Genomic DNA, 13,696 nt, shown 5'->3' on the forward strand with positions numbered 1-13,696 from the left:
AAATGGTAAGCAACAAGTGTGGTCCTGTGTTTTTGATGCTCCTCCAGCTCATCTCCTGACATAGCCCAGGGCATTTTCAGTCATAGGGATGCCCATGCCACCAGATTGCGACAAGTATTACCTTGTCAACAAGGACGACACGTGCGCCGCTATCGCAGTGCCAGCACGCCATTAGCCAGAGCGACTGTGCTTGTTCAAACCTCAAGCTGGTCGGGAGCTGCTTCGGGCTCTGGGGCAGGACTTACGCGTGCGTATCCGTCATCCGTCACACGCCGACGCCAGCGTCGGCATCCGCTGCGAGGCGCTTTGGACCAGCGCGCACGCTGGCATTCCGCCTGCAGAGCCGCTACGACCGGAGTTACTAGGCCAAGAAGCACAACGACGTGGCGGTGGGCCGCGCCGCCTTCGACGGCGTCTGTGTGAATACCGACTGCCACGTGGCGTCGTGGATGCCGCGGCCGAGGGCGTCTGCCCAGGAGGTCGTGTGCAGATTAGCTACTGGGCGAAGCCGGGCTGCACAGGACAGTGTACACAAGCAGAGGGACATGTCGCAACCTGTGAGCAGAGCGTTGGAAGTTCCAGGCGCTGCAACGTCGGTGGATGGACGGCGCAGAGGACTGCGTGAACCAACCAAAATTCCTGCAGCTATGATCTTGAGCCGAAGCAAGGCGCGCCTGCTAGTCCCGTCGTACAGAAGGTTTGCCACGGGGAAACTCGACAAAACAATGAATCCTGAAAAACTTGCACAGCGATGTCAAGGTAGCTGTGTTCGCCAAACACGAATGGAAGGGTTGTCAACGATCTCTTGGTTATTGTCATCACCAAGTCCTGCTTCACAGAGCGGCGGCAGCACAGTATTAGAGAGGTCTTCTGATACTAAAATGGTACTGCATACAGAAACTGGTTATCAATAGGACACTTTGCACTCGGTTTTTCTAGACCCTTTTTTGCGTTTGCCGGACGATCTGTGCACTCATGGCTGACAAAAAGGGTCCTTCAAAGTCGATAGCAGTCTGGAAGTACACGGCTCCGAGGGGTGGTGGCTTCCATAGATCTCATTGCGGGGTTAATCAAGCAAGACGGAGAATGCAATTACGAGGAACAATACCCTATCTGCGGGCAAGAGACTTGGGAACTTTCAATCTCGATTGCTCAACATACATGCATGACCTTTCGTTTGTATCGGGCCGCATTGTGGTATTGTGCTTTGATGCAGCTCATGGCGTTGTGCCGATGTCACCTGTTAGCGCCGTGGCGTGGCGACACGGCGCCGCTAGAGCTGACTCGGCCTGTGACGGAACAAAGCAAGACAGTCTCCATTGGGAAAACCATACGGGGGAACAAATGACCGCCGAGACAATCCGGGCGCTCTTGACCGTTTCTTTGTGTAATATGGAGCTGCAGCGAGCCGGGTGGCATCAGCCTACACAGTAAGCGAGCACAAATGTGCTCTGGATGGGGAAAGTCGGATATAAGTGCGAGCCGTACAGTGGGCGAGTGGAAACCCTCTTGCGTGGTCGATATCCGTCCGGTCGTGCTTTTTTTTGGCAGCGGGAGCACGTCATGGTGCCTAGTTGGGGGAGGACAAAGATGTAGCGACATTACGGCTCAAGTGGTCATGGTGGTGGTGGTGGTGGCATCATACTGGGAGGCGGACCCATGATGCGGCAAGAGTAGAGAGTTGCCGATCGCCACCAGAATTTGCTAGCCCAAGCAGTGCAGATGCACGGGGAGATTGGACGAACAGTCACATTTGACAGTTACAAAGGAGGCGTCGCCAGCACAGAGTGCAGAAGCACGCATCACATTTGTGCGTGCGTGGGAGGCGGGTAGCAAGTGCGGGAACGAACCGGGATATCGCGAAATCGCGCCTTGACATGGGCTCAGGCTCAGGTGATGCGGCGTCGAAAGTCCATGTTGGATGTCGTGGCCGCTGGCGCCTAGAGTAACGTTGGTAGAGAGGTGTGGTGGGTGTGGTGGGGAGGTTGCTTTTTGGCCCGGGGATCGACAAGACAGAGGGCCGCCGTCGACATGTGCCGGTTTGCGACAAGAAAATTTGCGGCACGTTAAAAAAACTAGGCCGGCGACGAGATTTAATATCGTAATTGGGACATGCGACTTTGCCTTCTACTTTCCCTCGGGTGCATAAGATGCGCCGTGCCTCCAGCCTGTTTGCCTGTCAAACCGGCAGATATGCAGGCCGGGAGGTTATCTTTCGATGGTGGGACTTGGGGGAGACTACCGGATATCGATATCGAGTTCGAAGCCAAGACTTGCGTGTGTGTCCAAGAAAAGGTCTTTTTTCTTTGCGGGTGTGGTGTCAGCCAGCAGACCTATCAGGGCGTCATGATGGCTCATCGCTCGTTTGTTGGCCCAACGCTTCACGCACCGTTGGACGACAACAGGAGAAGGAAAAAGGGCGTCGCCGGAAAAGACGGGATTGCTGCCGTGCACACACCCATTTCCATTGTTCCCTCGGCGTGCCGCTCTGCCTGCAAGCTAGCGGAATCGAAAAGCTATCGTGCATGGGGCGGGCGTCTTGCAGCATGATGCTGCAGGCAGGCTGGATGAAGGTGTGCACCAGGTTGGTGGTTGGGTTGCGGCCGGGCCCAGCGTCGTAGTCTGCGGGCGAGTCGAATTGGGAGATGTGGAATTAGTTGATGCAAATGCTGCTGGCTTGCTCACTGGCCACTGGCAAGTCCGATAGTTGATCAGGCGCACAAAGCAGATGAGGCAGAGCTCCACCATGGTTTGGCCTGCTCGAACTGCCCGTCCGTCCATCCTTGCATCCGTCACCGTCCGGCGTCCACCCATCTAAAAGTAGTGGGTATGTACCGTAGAGGCCACAGGCCAAGTACCTACGGCAAACGAGGGTCCGGATTCCAGGCGCTTCGAGCGAGCATGTCACTGTCGACTTTCCGAGGTCGCTGGGCACGCACACGGTGCTTTCGACGATCCGCGAAAGTGTAATTCTCAGTGCAAGCCACCCACACCGTTGCGCTGTGCTCGTATACCGCCCCAAGCCATGTCATGCACGCATACCTGGCCCAGTGGCCCAACGGACAACGACTTTCTGCCAGTTGCCAGTGACGAGTGCTGCTGCTGCTGCGGCCGAGTGGCACACAGTGCGGGCTGTCGCCAAAAAGAAAAAGCAGGGTCCAAGCAATGTGGCTAGGTACTGGTCAGAAAGGAGCTGCTCAACGCATTTACCTGCACAGTGCGTTGGCTGAGAGCCTGGGGGCGTGTGGCGGCGGGTTTCGACTCAGTCCAACGGGCCCCCGTTGCAGCGAGGAGCCGTGCCCAACAAGTCCAGCTGTGCCAGCAGTGCTTGGTGCCAGCCTCGTGCCTGTCGGTCAACAATAGTGTCTCCATGAGTGCGTCTTTGCTTTGTAAACCACAGGGGCCCGTAATTGTTAATACAAAGCCGGCCTGGCCTGCCTGGGGCGTGCAATGAATGACTAGGACGGGTGGACTCGCGCAAGGGCGTCGCCATCGGCGCTACCGCCAAGCAGATTTGCAGGTAGCAGTCTGGCTGGGCACACTGGCACCTGGCAAATGCCCGGGGCTTCTGTCACCTTCTGCAGCACTCGGGACACCCTGCGCCCGAACCAGGCAAGGCACTCCCTGTAGGTACCTCTGTCTCTGTGTGCCCAGTCATCCGCCACCGTCTCGTCCTCGCCTCTCGCTCTACTTGTTCCCTTCCCCATTTCCCAAACGGCGACACCACTTCTTCTCCTTTACATTACTGCTTTTTCTTCCTCCTCCTACAACTTGCCCATCTTGTTCCGCAACCCATTACACCGGATACTCTGTGTTTGTATTTAGCAACAACATACTGCCGCAGACCAAACGCCGTCCTTTCGTTTGACGCACACGACCAGCCTCGCTACCTTGTCTTGCTGACCGATCACGGAACCACTCCCGGCCATCGTCAACCACCACACCGATCGAACAAGCAACCTCACCGACCACAAAAGGGTCTTTTTGCACAACAGTCACTGTCTTCTCGACTGCATCTACTCAATACACATAAACCCGCAATCATGGCTCCCAAGAAGATTCACTGCAACGCCAAGGAGTGCCGAGAAGCCGCCCAGCGCATCGTCGGAGACTGCGGCTTCTGCAACGGCCATTTCTGCGGCAAGCACCGCCTATTAGAAGACCACAAGTGCAGCGGCCTCGAAGACGTAAGTTGAACTCATCTCCTCTCTATCCTCGCCTCCTCTGGTCTCCTAGAAACCTGCTGTCTCGTCTCTGTTGCACGCTGGAGACACTGGACCCCCAGGGCGCTAGCCTGACCGACCGCCCACTTGGCCTACCCCGGCGGTGCCGCAATCAGCCACCTGGGCTACGTCACCGTCTGTCATTCGCAGTGACGAGAACCCGAGGCAATGACGATAGAATTGGTGGAATAAAAATTCTAACTAGTCAATTACAGTGCAAGAAGCAGTCTCACGAGCGCAACGCTGCCCAGCTCGAGTCGGAACGAACCCAGGTCATTCGTGGCGTCTAACGGCGTCTACCGCATCATCCAACCGATACGTTTTATTCTCGACGGCGAATACCGGGCGCAAGCCTCTTGCGGGCTTGGCCTGCTGCTGCCCTCCTCTCATCTGACGACGATTACACGATATTGCTAGCGATGGAGGGAGTTGCATATTTGGTCTCATTTACTTGAGCATTTTTTCTTTCTTGGGCTACATGATTTTGATGCGGGACACGCGTGCGACTTGCATTTGGTGAGGCACTGCAGCCCTTTGTATTCTATGGGAGCTAGACACCAACTGGTGCCACATGGCGTAAGGGCTATTATTCGATATTCTACACTTTTTAAACTATTGACACTGTGATGTTTCCAAATGCAATATAGTGTACACTGGACAGTTGTATGTCGCAGCGAGGCCCGGTGGCTGCTGTGTCAGTGACTGCGATGAACACTGTGACTTGTGCAATGGCGTATCGGTGAGTGTGAATCGTGCACATGCAAACAAAATAAGCGAATACATGTAACCTGCCAGTAAAATGGCTGTTGCCGCCGTCCTGGACGCAGAGCGGTGGGCAGCGACACGGTGCTTGCTGGCTGCGAACAGCTGACTCGTGTTGCGCAGAGTCACTTGCGGCGGTGAGCTGTCACTGAGTTGTGAGACGATGGCGGCATGCTGTGCAGCTGAGACGCCATTCACACGAAGCGCTCAATTGAGCAGCGGGCGCAACAAACATGATTCAAACATCTGTTTAATTGATTCGGGATATTTTTTCCGCGTATTGCCACAACGTAGCGCACACCAAAAGAAGATGCCGCGGCAGACACGACGTTGGTTAATAAGCCCTATGCTGCGGCGTGGCGACAGCAGGCGTTTTCTTTGCCAAAAACGGCGTCGCCGTAGATCGGAACCCCCCCCCCCGGTAGCCGGCGGCGCTGTATTGGGCAATAGGTGAGTCGGCCAGTACGTGGAAGGAACCACGTGCTAGTGCCAGCCGGAAACAGCCCCAAGATAAGCGGCATGCACGTAACGTAGATGTCGATTCTGATGATAAAGAGAGAACTTTCATGTCTGCCCGTCTTTCCGTCTCAAGTTTTGCCCGCTCCAAGGGTCCGAGACCCCTAGATAGCAAAACAAAGCGAAGCGTGGGCGCAATCACAAGCAAAATAGCTGGCGCTGTCGTGTACGTAAAGTGGCCCCACTGATTGAATTTGGCCATGGCCAGGCACGTCCGACTGCGTTCCGATGAGCCCGCGTCAAGGATTCCGTCATTTGCCCCTGTGGCCAAATATTCTTCTTTTTGTTGTGCCCTTTTTCTCGTTTTGACAAGGCGAACGCCGCGTTATTAGCCTGGCCTGGCTGTTGCCGACGCATGCAGCCCTTACTGTGCTACGACGAGAACGCTTGCGGCCCCACCAGACAGACTATGCTGTTGCCCGTAACTTGCCTTTTCTTCGTTTGCATCGAGAGAATACGTTGGTTGGTTGCCAGTTGCCGGGCTGTGAGGATTTTTGCGGCGTATCCAACTAGGGCACTGTCGATTTGGCCAGCTTGGCCATCACATTCTTGGTGTTTGCCTCTGCTTTTTTATACAGCGATTCTCCTGCTCGAACATTCGTTCGCCCGAGATTGCAGCCATCCTGGCCGGCCATTGGCTTGCTGTCCCATTACCTCCCAGTAGCCCGGTTCCGTGACCCGCTTGCGAAAACCGCATTCTACGAGTATATGTCAAATGGTAGAGACAAAGTGGGAGAAGACAATCACAGGCAGCAAGCAGTCCAAAGTACCCCTCTGCCCCTCCTACGCCTGGGTCGGCTTCCGGCCAGCGCCATGGCACGCCGCAATCGATGATTACTTTCCGGCCGGCCTCTTCCTCTTGCTGCGCCCCGCCCTCTCTTGTGCTGGTAATTGCCGTCGTCGTTGCATCTCGGTCACTTTCTCCTCATCATTCACACATCACATCTTGACAACCACAGTCTTTTCAGTCTGTATTTTTAGCACACCCCCGCGCATGGCCTCAAAACAGGAGGCCAAGGGCCAGCATCTAGATGCCTGTAAGCTGTCTTTTTTTCCTTGTCCACCAATTTAGCATAATTATAGAAGCGAACCCCTGTTCGACGCATCCGTCCCCCGTTCCCCGACTCAGGCACGGGCAAGCCGGCACAGGCAACAAGCCGCCTTTCTGGTAGAGCAAGAAAAAAAATGGCAGCAGGCGGAAAGAGAAAAAATTGAAAGATTTAACTTGTTGAATGAGTGCCCCGCCAAGCACATTTGCTGGTTCAGGCTACGGCTACTGGTGGTAAACGGTACCGCCAACTGCCTGCCCACGAGCTGCGGCCATTGCCTCCGCTAGCCTCGCCTCTCTCAGCCCTCCAGTTTAGCTTGCCCGTACTTCAAACTTTTTTTGCTGCAACCGTTCCCTCCCTCTACATCCTCTCACACGAAGTCTCGTGCCCGATTTCACATCGTTTCCATCTCTGGGAGCGCCATTGCTCTCAGGCTCCCCGCCCAATTATTGTTAATTCGTCCTTTTCCTGCCGTCGATGGAAACTCTATAATGCTATTTACGCCCTTCATCATGACTGACGCCAAATCGGAAGCTGCACAAGCCGCTGCAGCAGACAGCAGCAGCAGTGCACAGAACCCCTCCACCGGCGCCGCCGACGACGCACAGCCGCAGCAGCCTCCCGCCGCCGCCCAAGATGCCGCCGATAAATCTGCCCATGCGACCGGAACCTCGACGCCCGCCGTGCGATTCTCATCGGCCGTCCAGGAGTTCTCGCCGACCGCAGAAGCGCCAGGCGCGAACGAGTCTCCGGCTGCTGCTCCCGACGCCCCCGCCTCCGAGTCGCAAGAGGTCACCCCCGAGCAGCTCAGGGCCTTTACCAAGTCGCTTCACGGCCCGCTGCTGCAGGAGCGTCGCATGAACACGTATCAATTCGAAGCATTTTCGCTTCCGCCTTCTCGTGTAAGTAGATGCCATTTTTTTTTCCGCCTGTGCGGAGCTCCCCGCGAGTTCGAGCAGCTGCGACGCAAACACCCCGCCAAACCCCGCGATAGCGCTAATGCCACCTTTTCCAGGTGCCCTCTCGAGATGAAGATTCTCCCGACTCAACGCGCCTTCATACCCCCAGCTCCTCTGGCTACCATTCTCCCCATGGCAGCCCCCGCATCTCAGCCCTGGCTTCGCCGCCTCTCACGCCCTCGGGCTCGGCGGGCGAGCGACGAGCCAGAGATAAGCGTCCCGTCGGTGCAACCGGCAGTGACTCAAATATAATCACGCCGCTGCCGTCCTCGTCTCAAGAGGTTCTCTCGCAAGAGCGCAAGCCATTGGTCCACCGCCCTGTCTCCGATCATGTATCTCTGCGCCGCTCCTCCTCTGTCGAGGAGCGCCTTGGCGATCCCCGCAGCCACCGCAAGGGCATGTTCAGCACTGGTGGCGGCTCCGTTCCCGTGTCTCGCGAGTCCAGTCCTTCTCGCACCTCTGCCTCGCACTTTTACTCCAAGCCCGCGACCCCAATTGGTGATCTCAACGACCCCTACGCCAAGAACCGCCGTCCCCCTCTGCAGTCTCACCCCAGCCGCACCTCCATTGACCCGCGATTTGTCTTTTCTAAGAAGAAGAAGCACGGCTCTCCCGGTGGCTCTCGATCTAGCTTGGCTGGCTCCGGCGCTTTTGCTGCCACCAAGGATGACTCTAGCGATGGAGGCTCGACTCATGGACATGGCCATCACCACTCCCACAGCTCCATGTCCGATTTGAAACGCTTCTTCCGTAAATCGGGACATCACAAGAAGCGCGAATCGTCGCCTGCGCCAGCCAAGCCCAAGGCTCAGACACCTCCCAGCAGCTCCCGCAGCTCCCAGCTTGTTCCCTTCGCCGATGATCATGGGCTATCCTCGAAATACGGAAAACTGGGCAAGGTGCTTGGAGCTGGCGCTGGCGGCTCTGTCCGTCTCATGCGCCGCAAGGAGGATGGTACCGTCTTTGCTGTCAAGGAGTTCCGCGCCCGTCACACCTACGAGTCCGAAAAGGAATACGCGAAAAAGGTGACGGCCGAGTTTTGCGTTGGTTCTACCCTCCACCACGGCAACATTATCGAGACGCTTGATATTCTCCAAGAAAAGGGTCGCTGGTTCGAAGTCATGGAGTACGGACCGTACGACCTGTTTGCTATTGTCATGACTGGCAGAATGTCACGCGAGGAAGTCAGTTGCTGCTTCTTGCAGATTCTCAACGGCGTGACATACTTGCACAGCTTGGGTTTGGCCCATCGCGATCTGAAGCTCGACAATGTTGTCGTCAGTGAAAAGGGTATCATGAAGATTATCGATTTTGGCAGTGCCCACGTATTCAAATATCCATTTGAGACGGAAACTGTTTTAGCCAAGGGTAAGTTGACTAAATTCATGTCCCGTGATAATCACTAACGAAGTGCAGGCATTGTTGGATCCGACCCATATCTCGCCCCCGAAGTATACGACCAGAAGGAGTACGACGCGGCTGCGGTGGACATTTGGTCGCTGGCGATCATTTATTGCTGCATGAGCCTGCGTCGATTCCCATGGAAACTGCCGCGCATGACGGACAATTCTTTCAAGCTTTTCGCCTCTGAGCCGACCCCTGGCCACGATCCCAAGAAGCTTATTGTTGCCTCGCCGTCTACCTCATCCGCCAACCTCTCTGCTCTGTCTACTCGTGAGGCCGAGCAGCGCCACAAAAGCCAGCATGAGAAGAAGCAGGATGGCTCTACCAACTCGAGTGCGACGACCGGAGACTCGAAATCGGCCGAACTCAAGCACGAGGACAAGCACAATGAGAGGCCAGAAAACCACGAAGAAAAGCAGGAGCACAAGCAGGAGACGAAACACGAGACAAAGCCCCATGATGGCGAGAAGAAGGAGATTATCAGAGGACCTTGGCGCATTCTGCGTCTTTTGCCCCGATACAGCCGCCACATCATCTACCGCATGCTTGAACTCGACCCCAAGAAGCGCGCCAAGATGGAGGAAATCTTGGAGGACTTTTGGGTCGGCGACACTGTTATTTGCCAGCAGCTAGAAAATGGTGAGGTGCTCGCGGCCGACGACCACACGCACGTGCTTGAGCCGCCCAACAACCCCGGCTCCTAGACGGCGCTCGGGTGGGCGCGCGGCCACTCTCCCCAGGGTCGCCAGTCTCCGGCAGACATCGAGACGACCTAGAGTGCAGAGATTGAGAAGCGAGAAAAAATGCATGGAAAAGACTTCTCTGCTTGATTTATAATTGACGTTGTTATTAGAGGAGGAACAGGTATATACAAGACAGGCGGATTCGCTGGAGAGGCAACTACATATTTATTCGTTACAGGAAGAGACCTCAGGGCACGGTTGCTGGTTTCCTTGGTATTGGTTATTATAAATATTGGATATATTCTATGGATTAGAATGATACAATTAATGAGCATCATTTTCAGTCTTGTGTCTGGTGTACGTGAATTGTTGCAGTACAGTGGCTGACTAGCCGAGCCGGTTGGTGTCGGAACGGGAAAAATGGCGTTGCCGGGCGGCGCAAAATTTCTGGAAGCTGTTAGAACAGAGCTCCACCCAGCTGCGAGTGACTGACTAGGCCCGAAGTTCCCAAGAAAGAAACTTGACCCTTTTTTTACCTGTCTATCAAGCTCAGTCTACATTTCCACCTCGACGACTCGACATCAATTGATTGCACCCGTGCACTTCTACACAATCAACCACAATGGTACGCTCACATTCTTGCTCCGCTGCGGAAAAGGGCATTGTTCGCTGGGATCTGCGCATGCCGAATCCTGGCCCCTAATGCGCCGCCCATCTGGCAAATATCGAGCAAACTCCATTTTGGCGCCGACATGAGCAACGGAAATGGACTGAGAAAGAAGAAGAAGAAGAAGAAGAAGAAGAAGCTAACAGATGACAACCGAAAAGGCCACCTCCATCCGCTCCATCCGCGCCCTCGCGCCCCTCCTCGACCGCGTGCTGGTGCAGCGCGTCAAGGCCGAGGCCAAGACGGCCAGCGGCATCTTCCTGCCCGAGTCGTCGGTCGAGAAGCTCAACGAGGCCAAGGTCATTGCCGTCGGCCCCGGCGCCCTGAACAAGTCGGGCACGCGTCTGCCTATGGGCGTGACGGTGGGCGACCGCGTCCTGATTCCGCAGTTTGGCGGCTCCCCGGTCAAGGCCGGTGAGGAGGAGTACCAGCTCTTCCGCGACAGCGAGTGCGTTTTTCCCTCTACTGAAGTAAGATTTATTGGAGAAGGAGAGATGCTAACAAGATGAATGTAGGATCCTCGCCAAGATTAACGAGCAGTAAAAAGCGCAAAGAACAATGTTGCAAAAATGACGACGACTGGATGGAAATAGGGACTCGACGTCGGCGACGACGCCCCCCTTTTTTTTTCGAAATTGCGTCTTTGACGCTGAGGAACCTCACGGCTACACAGTCACAAAATAAAAAACGGATATAAAATGGGTGTACCATATTGTTGTATAATATCAAAGAAAAAAACCTTGGTGGTAGTGGTGGAGTAAAAGAGAGTGAGCAGATCCTTGCGGGAAGAAGGTGCTTGTACGAGTTAAGAAAAAAGAGAATTGTATTCAATCACAACGCTGAGAAAGGAGATGGCCCAGACGACGTTGCAGAACCTGTGCAATGTGCATGAGGCGAACAGGCTGAAGCAAAAAGAGGCGGGAAGCAAAGCCTAGGATAGAAACTGCAGCGTATTGGCCGCTGCAGTATAATACAAGAAAAAAATCTCCGCTCTTATTAAAGGATCTTGATCGTCTGCATGAGGAAGATGTAGCGAGTTGAGAGAGGCTGCATGGCTACCCGACAACGCCCACTTCCGAGGAGGATTCATTAGCCTCGAGGAGTAATATGCGTTTCAGCCCTCCGCCACGAACCGAAACGGATGAGTGGTACATGAATATATTGTTCATCCGTCCGAACAATGTAGAGATGAAGAAACGCCCGCAAAGGAGGAGGGGCGAGGTGGCTTGCCGCCGTGCTACCTCGACCAGGCACGGAATAGCGTTTCATATCATCCGAGGAGCGTGAATGGGCTCGTCTGGTTCGCTGTTGGGCTTGATGTGAGAAATCGGCGTTTCTCATGTTAATGCTGTGCGACGCGAGAAAATGGCGGCGTTTGGCTGTCTGGTGAGGATATGAGCCGGCTGTCTGCCGCTGTTTGCAAGCTGGACGTTTCTCTGCTCTGCAGACTCGCCGGTTCGTTTGTCTTTTCTGATTCTCTCTCTCTCTCTCTCTCTCTCTTTTGTTGTTGCTTGCTGAGGTGCTGCAAAAGCCATTCCTTTTACACTACAGATAACTTTGTCTGCACAAGTCTCGATACTTTCTTTCACATCCCATTCGTTTCACACCTCTTCACGCACACACACACACACACGCACACACACACACACACACACACACACGCCCCTTTTCCTTTTGAGAGATTTCAAGACGTCTAGCTTTTCGTTACTATTGCTTCACTCTTTTTCTCTTCATTTCGCTTCTTTTTCTCACTTCGAAAAAAAAGGTCCACCATTCAACATGAAGCTTCTCAGCATACTCGCGCTGGCATCCGCCGCCACCGCCCACACCATGTTCACCACGTTCTTCATCGACGGCAAGAACCAGGGCGACGGGACCTGTGTCCGGATGCCCAAGGACGGCGCGACTGGCACGAGGCCCATATACCCCATCACCGGCGACGACATGGCCTGCGGTAAGCACACACACATACCACCGCCCCCCTCTCATCCCAGCAAATCACTAACATCCTGCCCCGCCTAGGCTACGACGGCCGCGATCCCGTCCCATTTGTCTGCCCGGCGTCCTCTGGCGCCAAGCTCACGTTCGAGTTCCGCCTCTGGCCCGACTACCAGCAGCCCGGCGCGCTGGACCCGGGCCACAAGGGCCCCTGCGCCGTGTACGTGAAGCGCGTCGACGACATGTTTGCCGACGCGGCCGCCGGCGACGGCTGGCTCAAGATCTGGGATGACGGCTACGACAGCAAGACGCAGGAGTGGTGCACCGACCGCCTCATCGCGCACGACGGCCTGCTGTCCGTCGACCTGCCCACGGGCCTGGCGCCGGGGTACTACCTCGTGCGGCCCGAGATCCTCGCGCTGCACTTTGCACATAAAGGCGATCCGCAGTTCTATCTCGGCTGCGCGCAGATCTTCATCCAGGACGGCCCGGTGGGCGCCACCGTCCCCAAGGACAACATGGTCTCGATCCCGGGCTACGTGGATGCGGACACGCCGGGGCTGGGCTTTGACATCTACAAGGACGTGCTGCCCGCGTACCCGATGCCCGGGCCGGACGTCTACGCGCCCACTGCCAATGCTGCCGCCGCGTCAAAGGCGTCGCTGAAGCAGGTGAGCCTGGCCAAGGGCACGGTGCCGCAGAGCTGCCTCCTCAAAAACGCAAACTGGTGCGCGCAGGAGGTTCCCCGGTACACGGACCAGGACGGCTGCTGGGCGGCCGTCAAGGACTGCTACGCGCAGAGCAAGCGCTGCTGGGACTCGGCGCCGGCCAGCGGCTCGGCCAACTGCTACACGTGGAGCGACTACTGCACGGCCATGAACGACGCGTGCGAGCGCGAGGAATTTGACGGGCCGGCCGCGTTCGAGGGCAAGGAGAAGTTTGTGGCGACGCCGGGCGAGATTCCGGCGCCATGGAATGAGAAATCCCCAGAGGAGACCAGCACCAGCACCGGCACCAGCACCAGCACCAGCAGCAAGGTTAGCGGTGGGCACGAGCCGACGACGGTGAGGACAGAGGTGCGCAGCAGCAGCAGCAGCAGCAGCAGCAAGACAGCAGACAGCCCTGGAAAGATAAAGACGGTGATGGAGACTCCGAGCAAGACGGCGGCAGAGAGCTCCAAGAGTACACAGGCAACCAAGACGACGGAGACGGGAGACATGAGCAGCGGCCTGCCGCGGCAGACGTCGACACACGGCAAGTGTGGTCCCGAATTTGGGCAGACGTGCTCTGGAAGCGCGTTTGGGGACTGCTGCTCCAAGAATGGCGAGTGTGGCCGCAAGGCCCGTCACTGTGCTTGTGGATGCGTTGCCGGGTATGGGTCATGCTGGGAGTGATTGTACCTACTCGTGAGAATTATGTAGCTAAATGATGGATAAATATGGATGAAAGTAGTCTCGTTCATATCTCTCACATGCATGTCGTCGACCATCCACCA

General features: G+C 55.9%; 4 protein-coding genes across 4 annotated transcripts; all 4 read left to right on the top strand.

Annotated features, from left to right (window-relative positions):
• Positions 1–4,043: 4,043 nt before the first annotated feature.
• On the top strand, positions 4,044–4,513 carry LMH87_010502 (uncharacterized protein; the record flags this gene model as incomplete). The annotated part of the gene is made up of 2 exons (XM_056197670.1): positions 4,044–4,187; positions 4,439–4,513. 2 exons carry the CDS (start codon positions 4,044–4,046, stop codon positions 4,511–4,513), a joined length of 219 nt encoding a protein of 72 aa, XP_056054696.1.
• A 2,528-nt stretch (positions 4,514–7,041) lies between these two features.
• LMH87_010503 (uncharacterized protein) lies at positions 7,042–9,617 on the top strand (the record flags this gene model as incomplete). The annotated part of the gene is made up of 3 exons (XM_056197672.1): positions 7,042–7,452; positions 7,566–8,877; positions 8,926–9,617. 3 exons carry the CDS (start codon positions 7,042–7,044, stop codon positions 9,615–9,617), a joined length of 2,415 nt encoding a protein of 804 aa, XP_056054697.1.
• Positions 9,618–10,218: 601 nt separating this feature from the next.
• On the top strand, positions 10,219–10,806 carry LMH87_010504 (uncharacterized protein; the record flags this gene model as incomplete). The annotated part of the gene is made up of 3 exons (XM_056197673.1): positions 10,219–10,221; positions 10,425–10,711; positions 10,779–10,806. The coding sequence occupies 3 exons, from the start codon at positions 10,219–10,221 to the stop codon at positions 10,804–10,806; spliced, it is 318 nt and encodes a 105-aa protein (XP_056054698.1).
• A 1,236-nt stretch (positions 10,807–12,042) lies between these two features.
• On the top strand, positions 12,043–13,595 carry LMH87_010505 (uncharacterized protein; the record flags this gene model as incomplete). The annotated part of the gene is made up of 2 exons (XM_056197674.1): positions 12,043–12,217; positions 12,286–13,595. 2 exons carry the CDS (start codon positions 12,043–12,045, stop codon positions 13,593–13,595), a joined length of 1,485 nt encoding a protein of 494 aa, XP_056054699.1.
• Positions 13,596–13,696: the final 101 nt, after the last annotated feature.

Source organism: Akanthomyces muscarius, chromosome 5, assembly GCF_028009165.1.
Source record: "Akanthomyces muscarius strain Ve6 chromosome 5, whole genome shotgun sequence".
Taxonomy (NCBI): Eukaryota; Fungi; Ascomycota; class Sordariomycetes; order Hypocreales; family Cordycipitaceae; genus Akanthomyces; species Akanthomyces muscarius.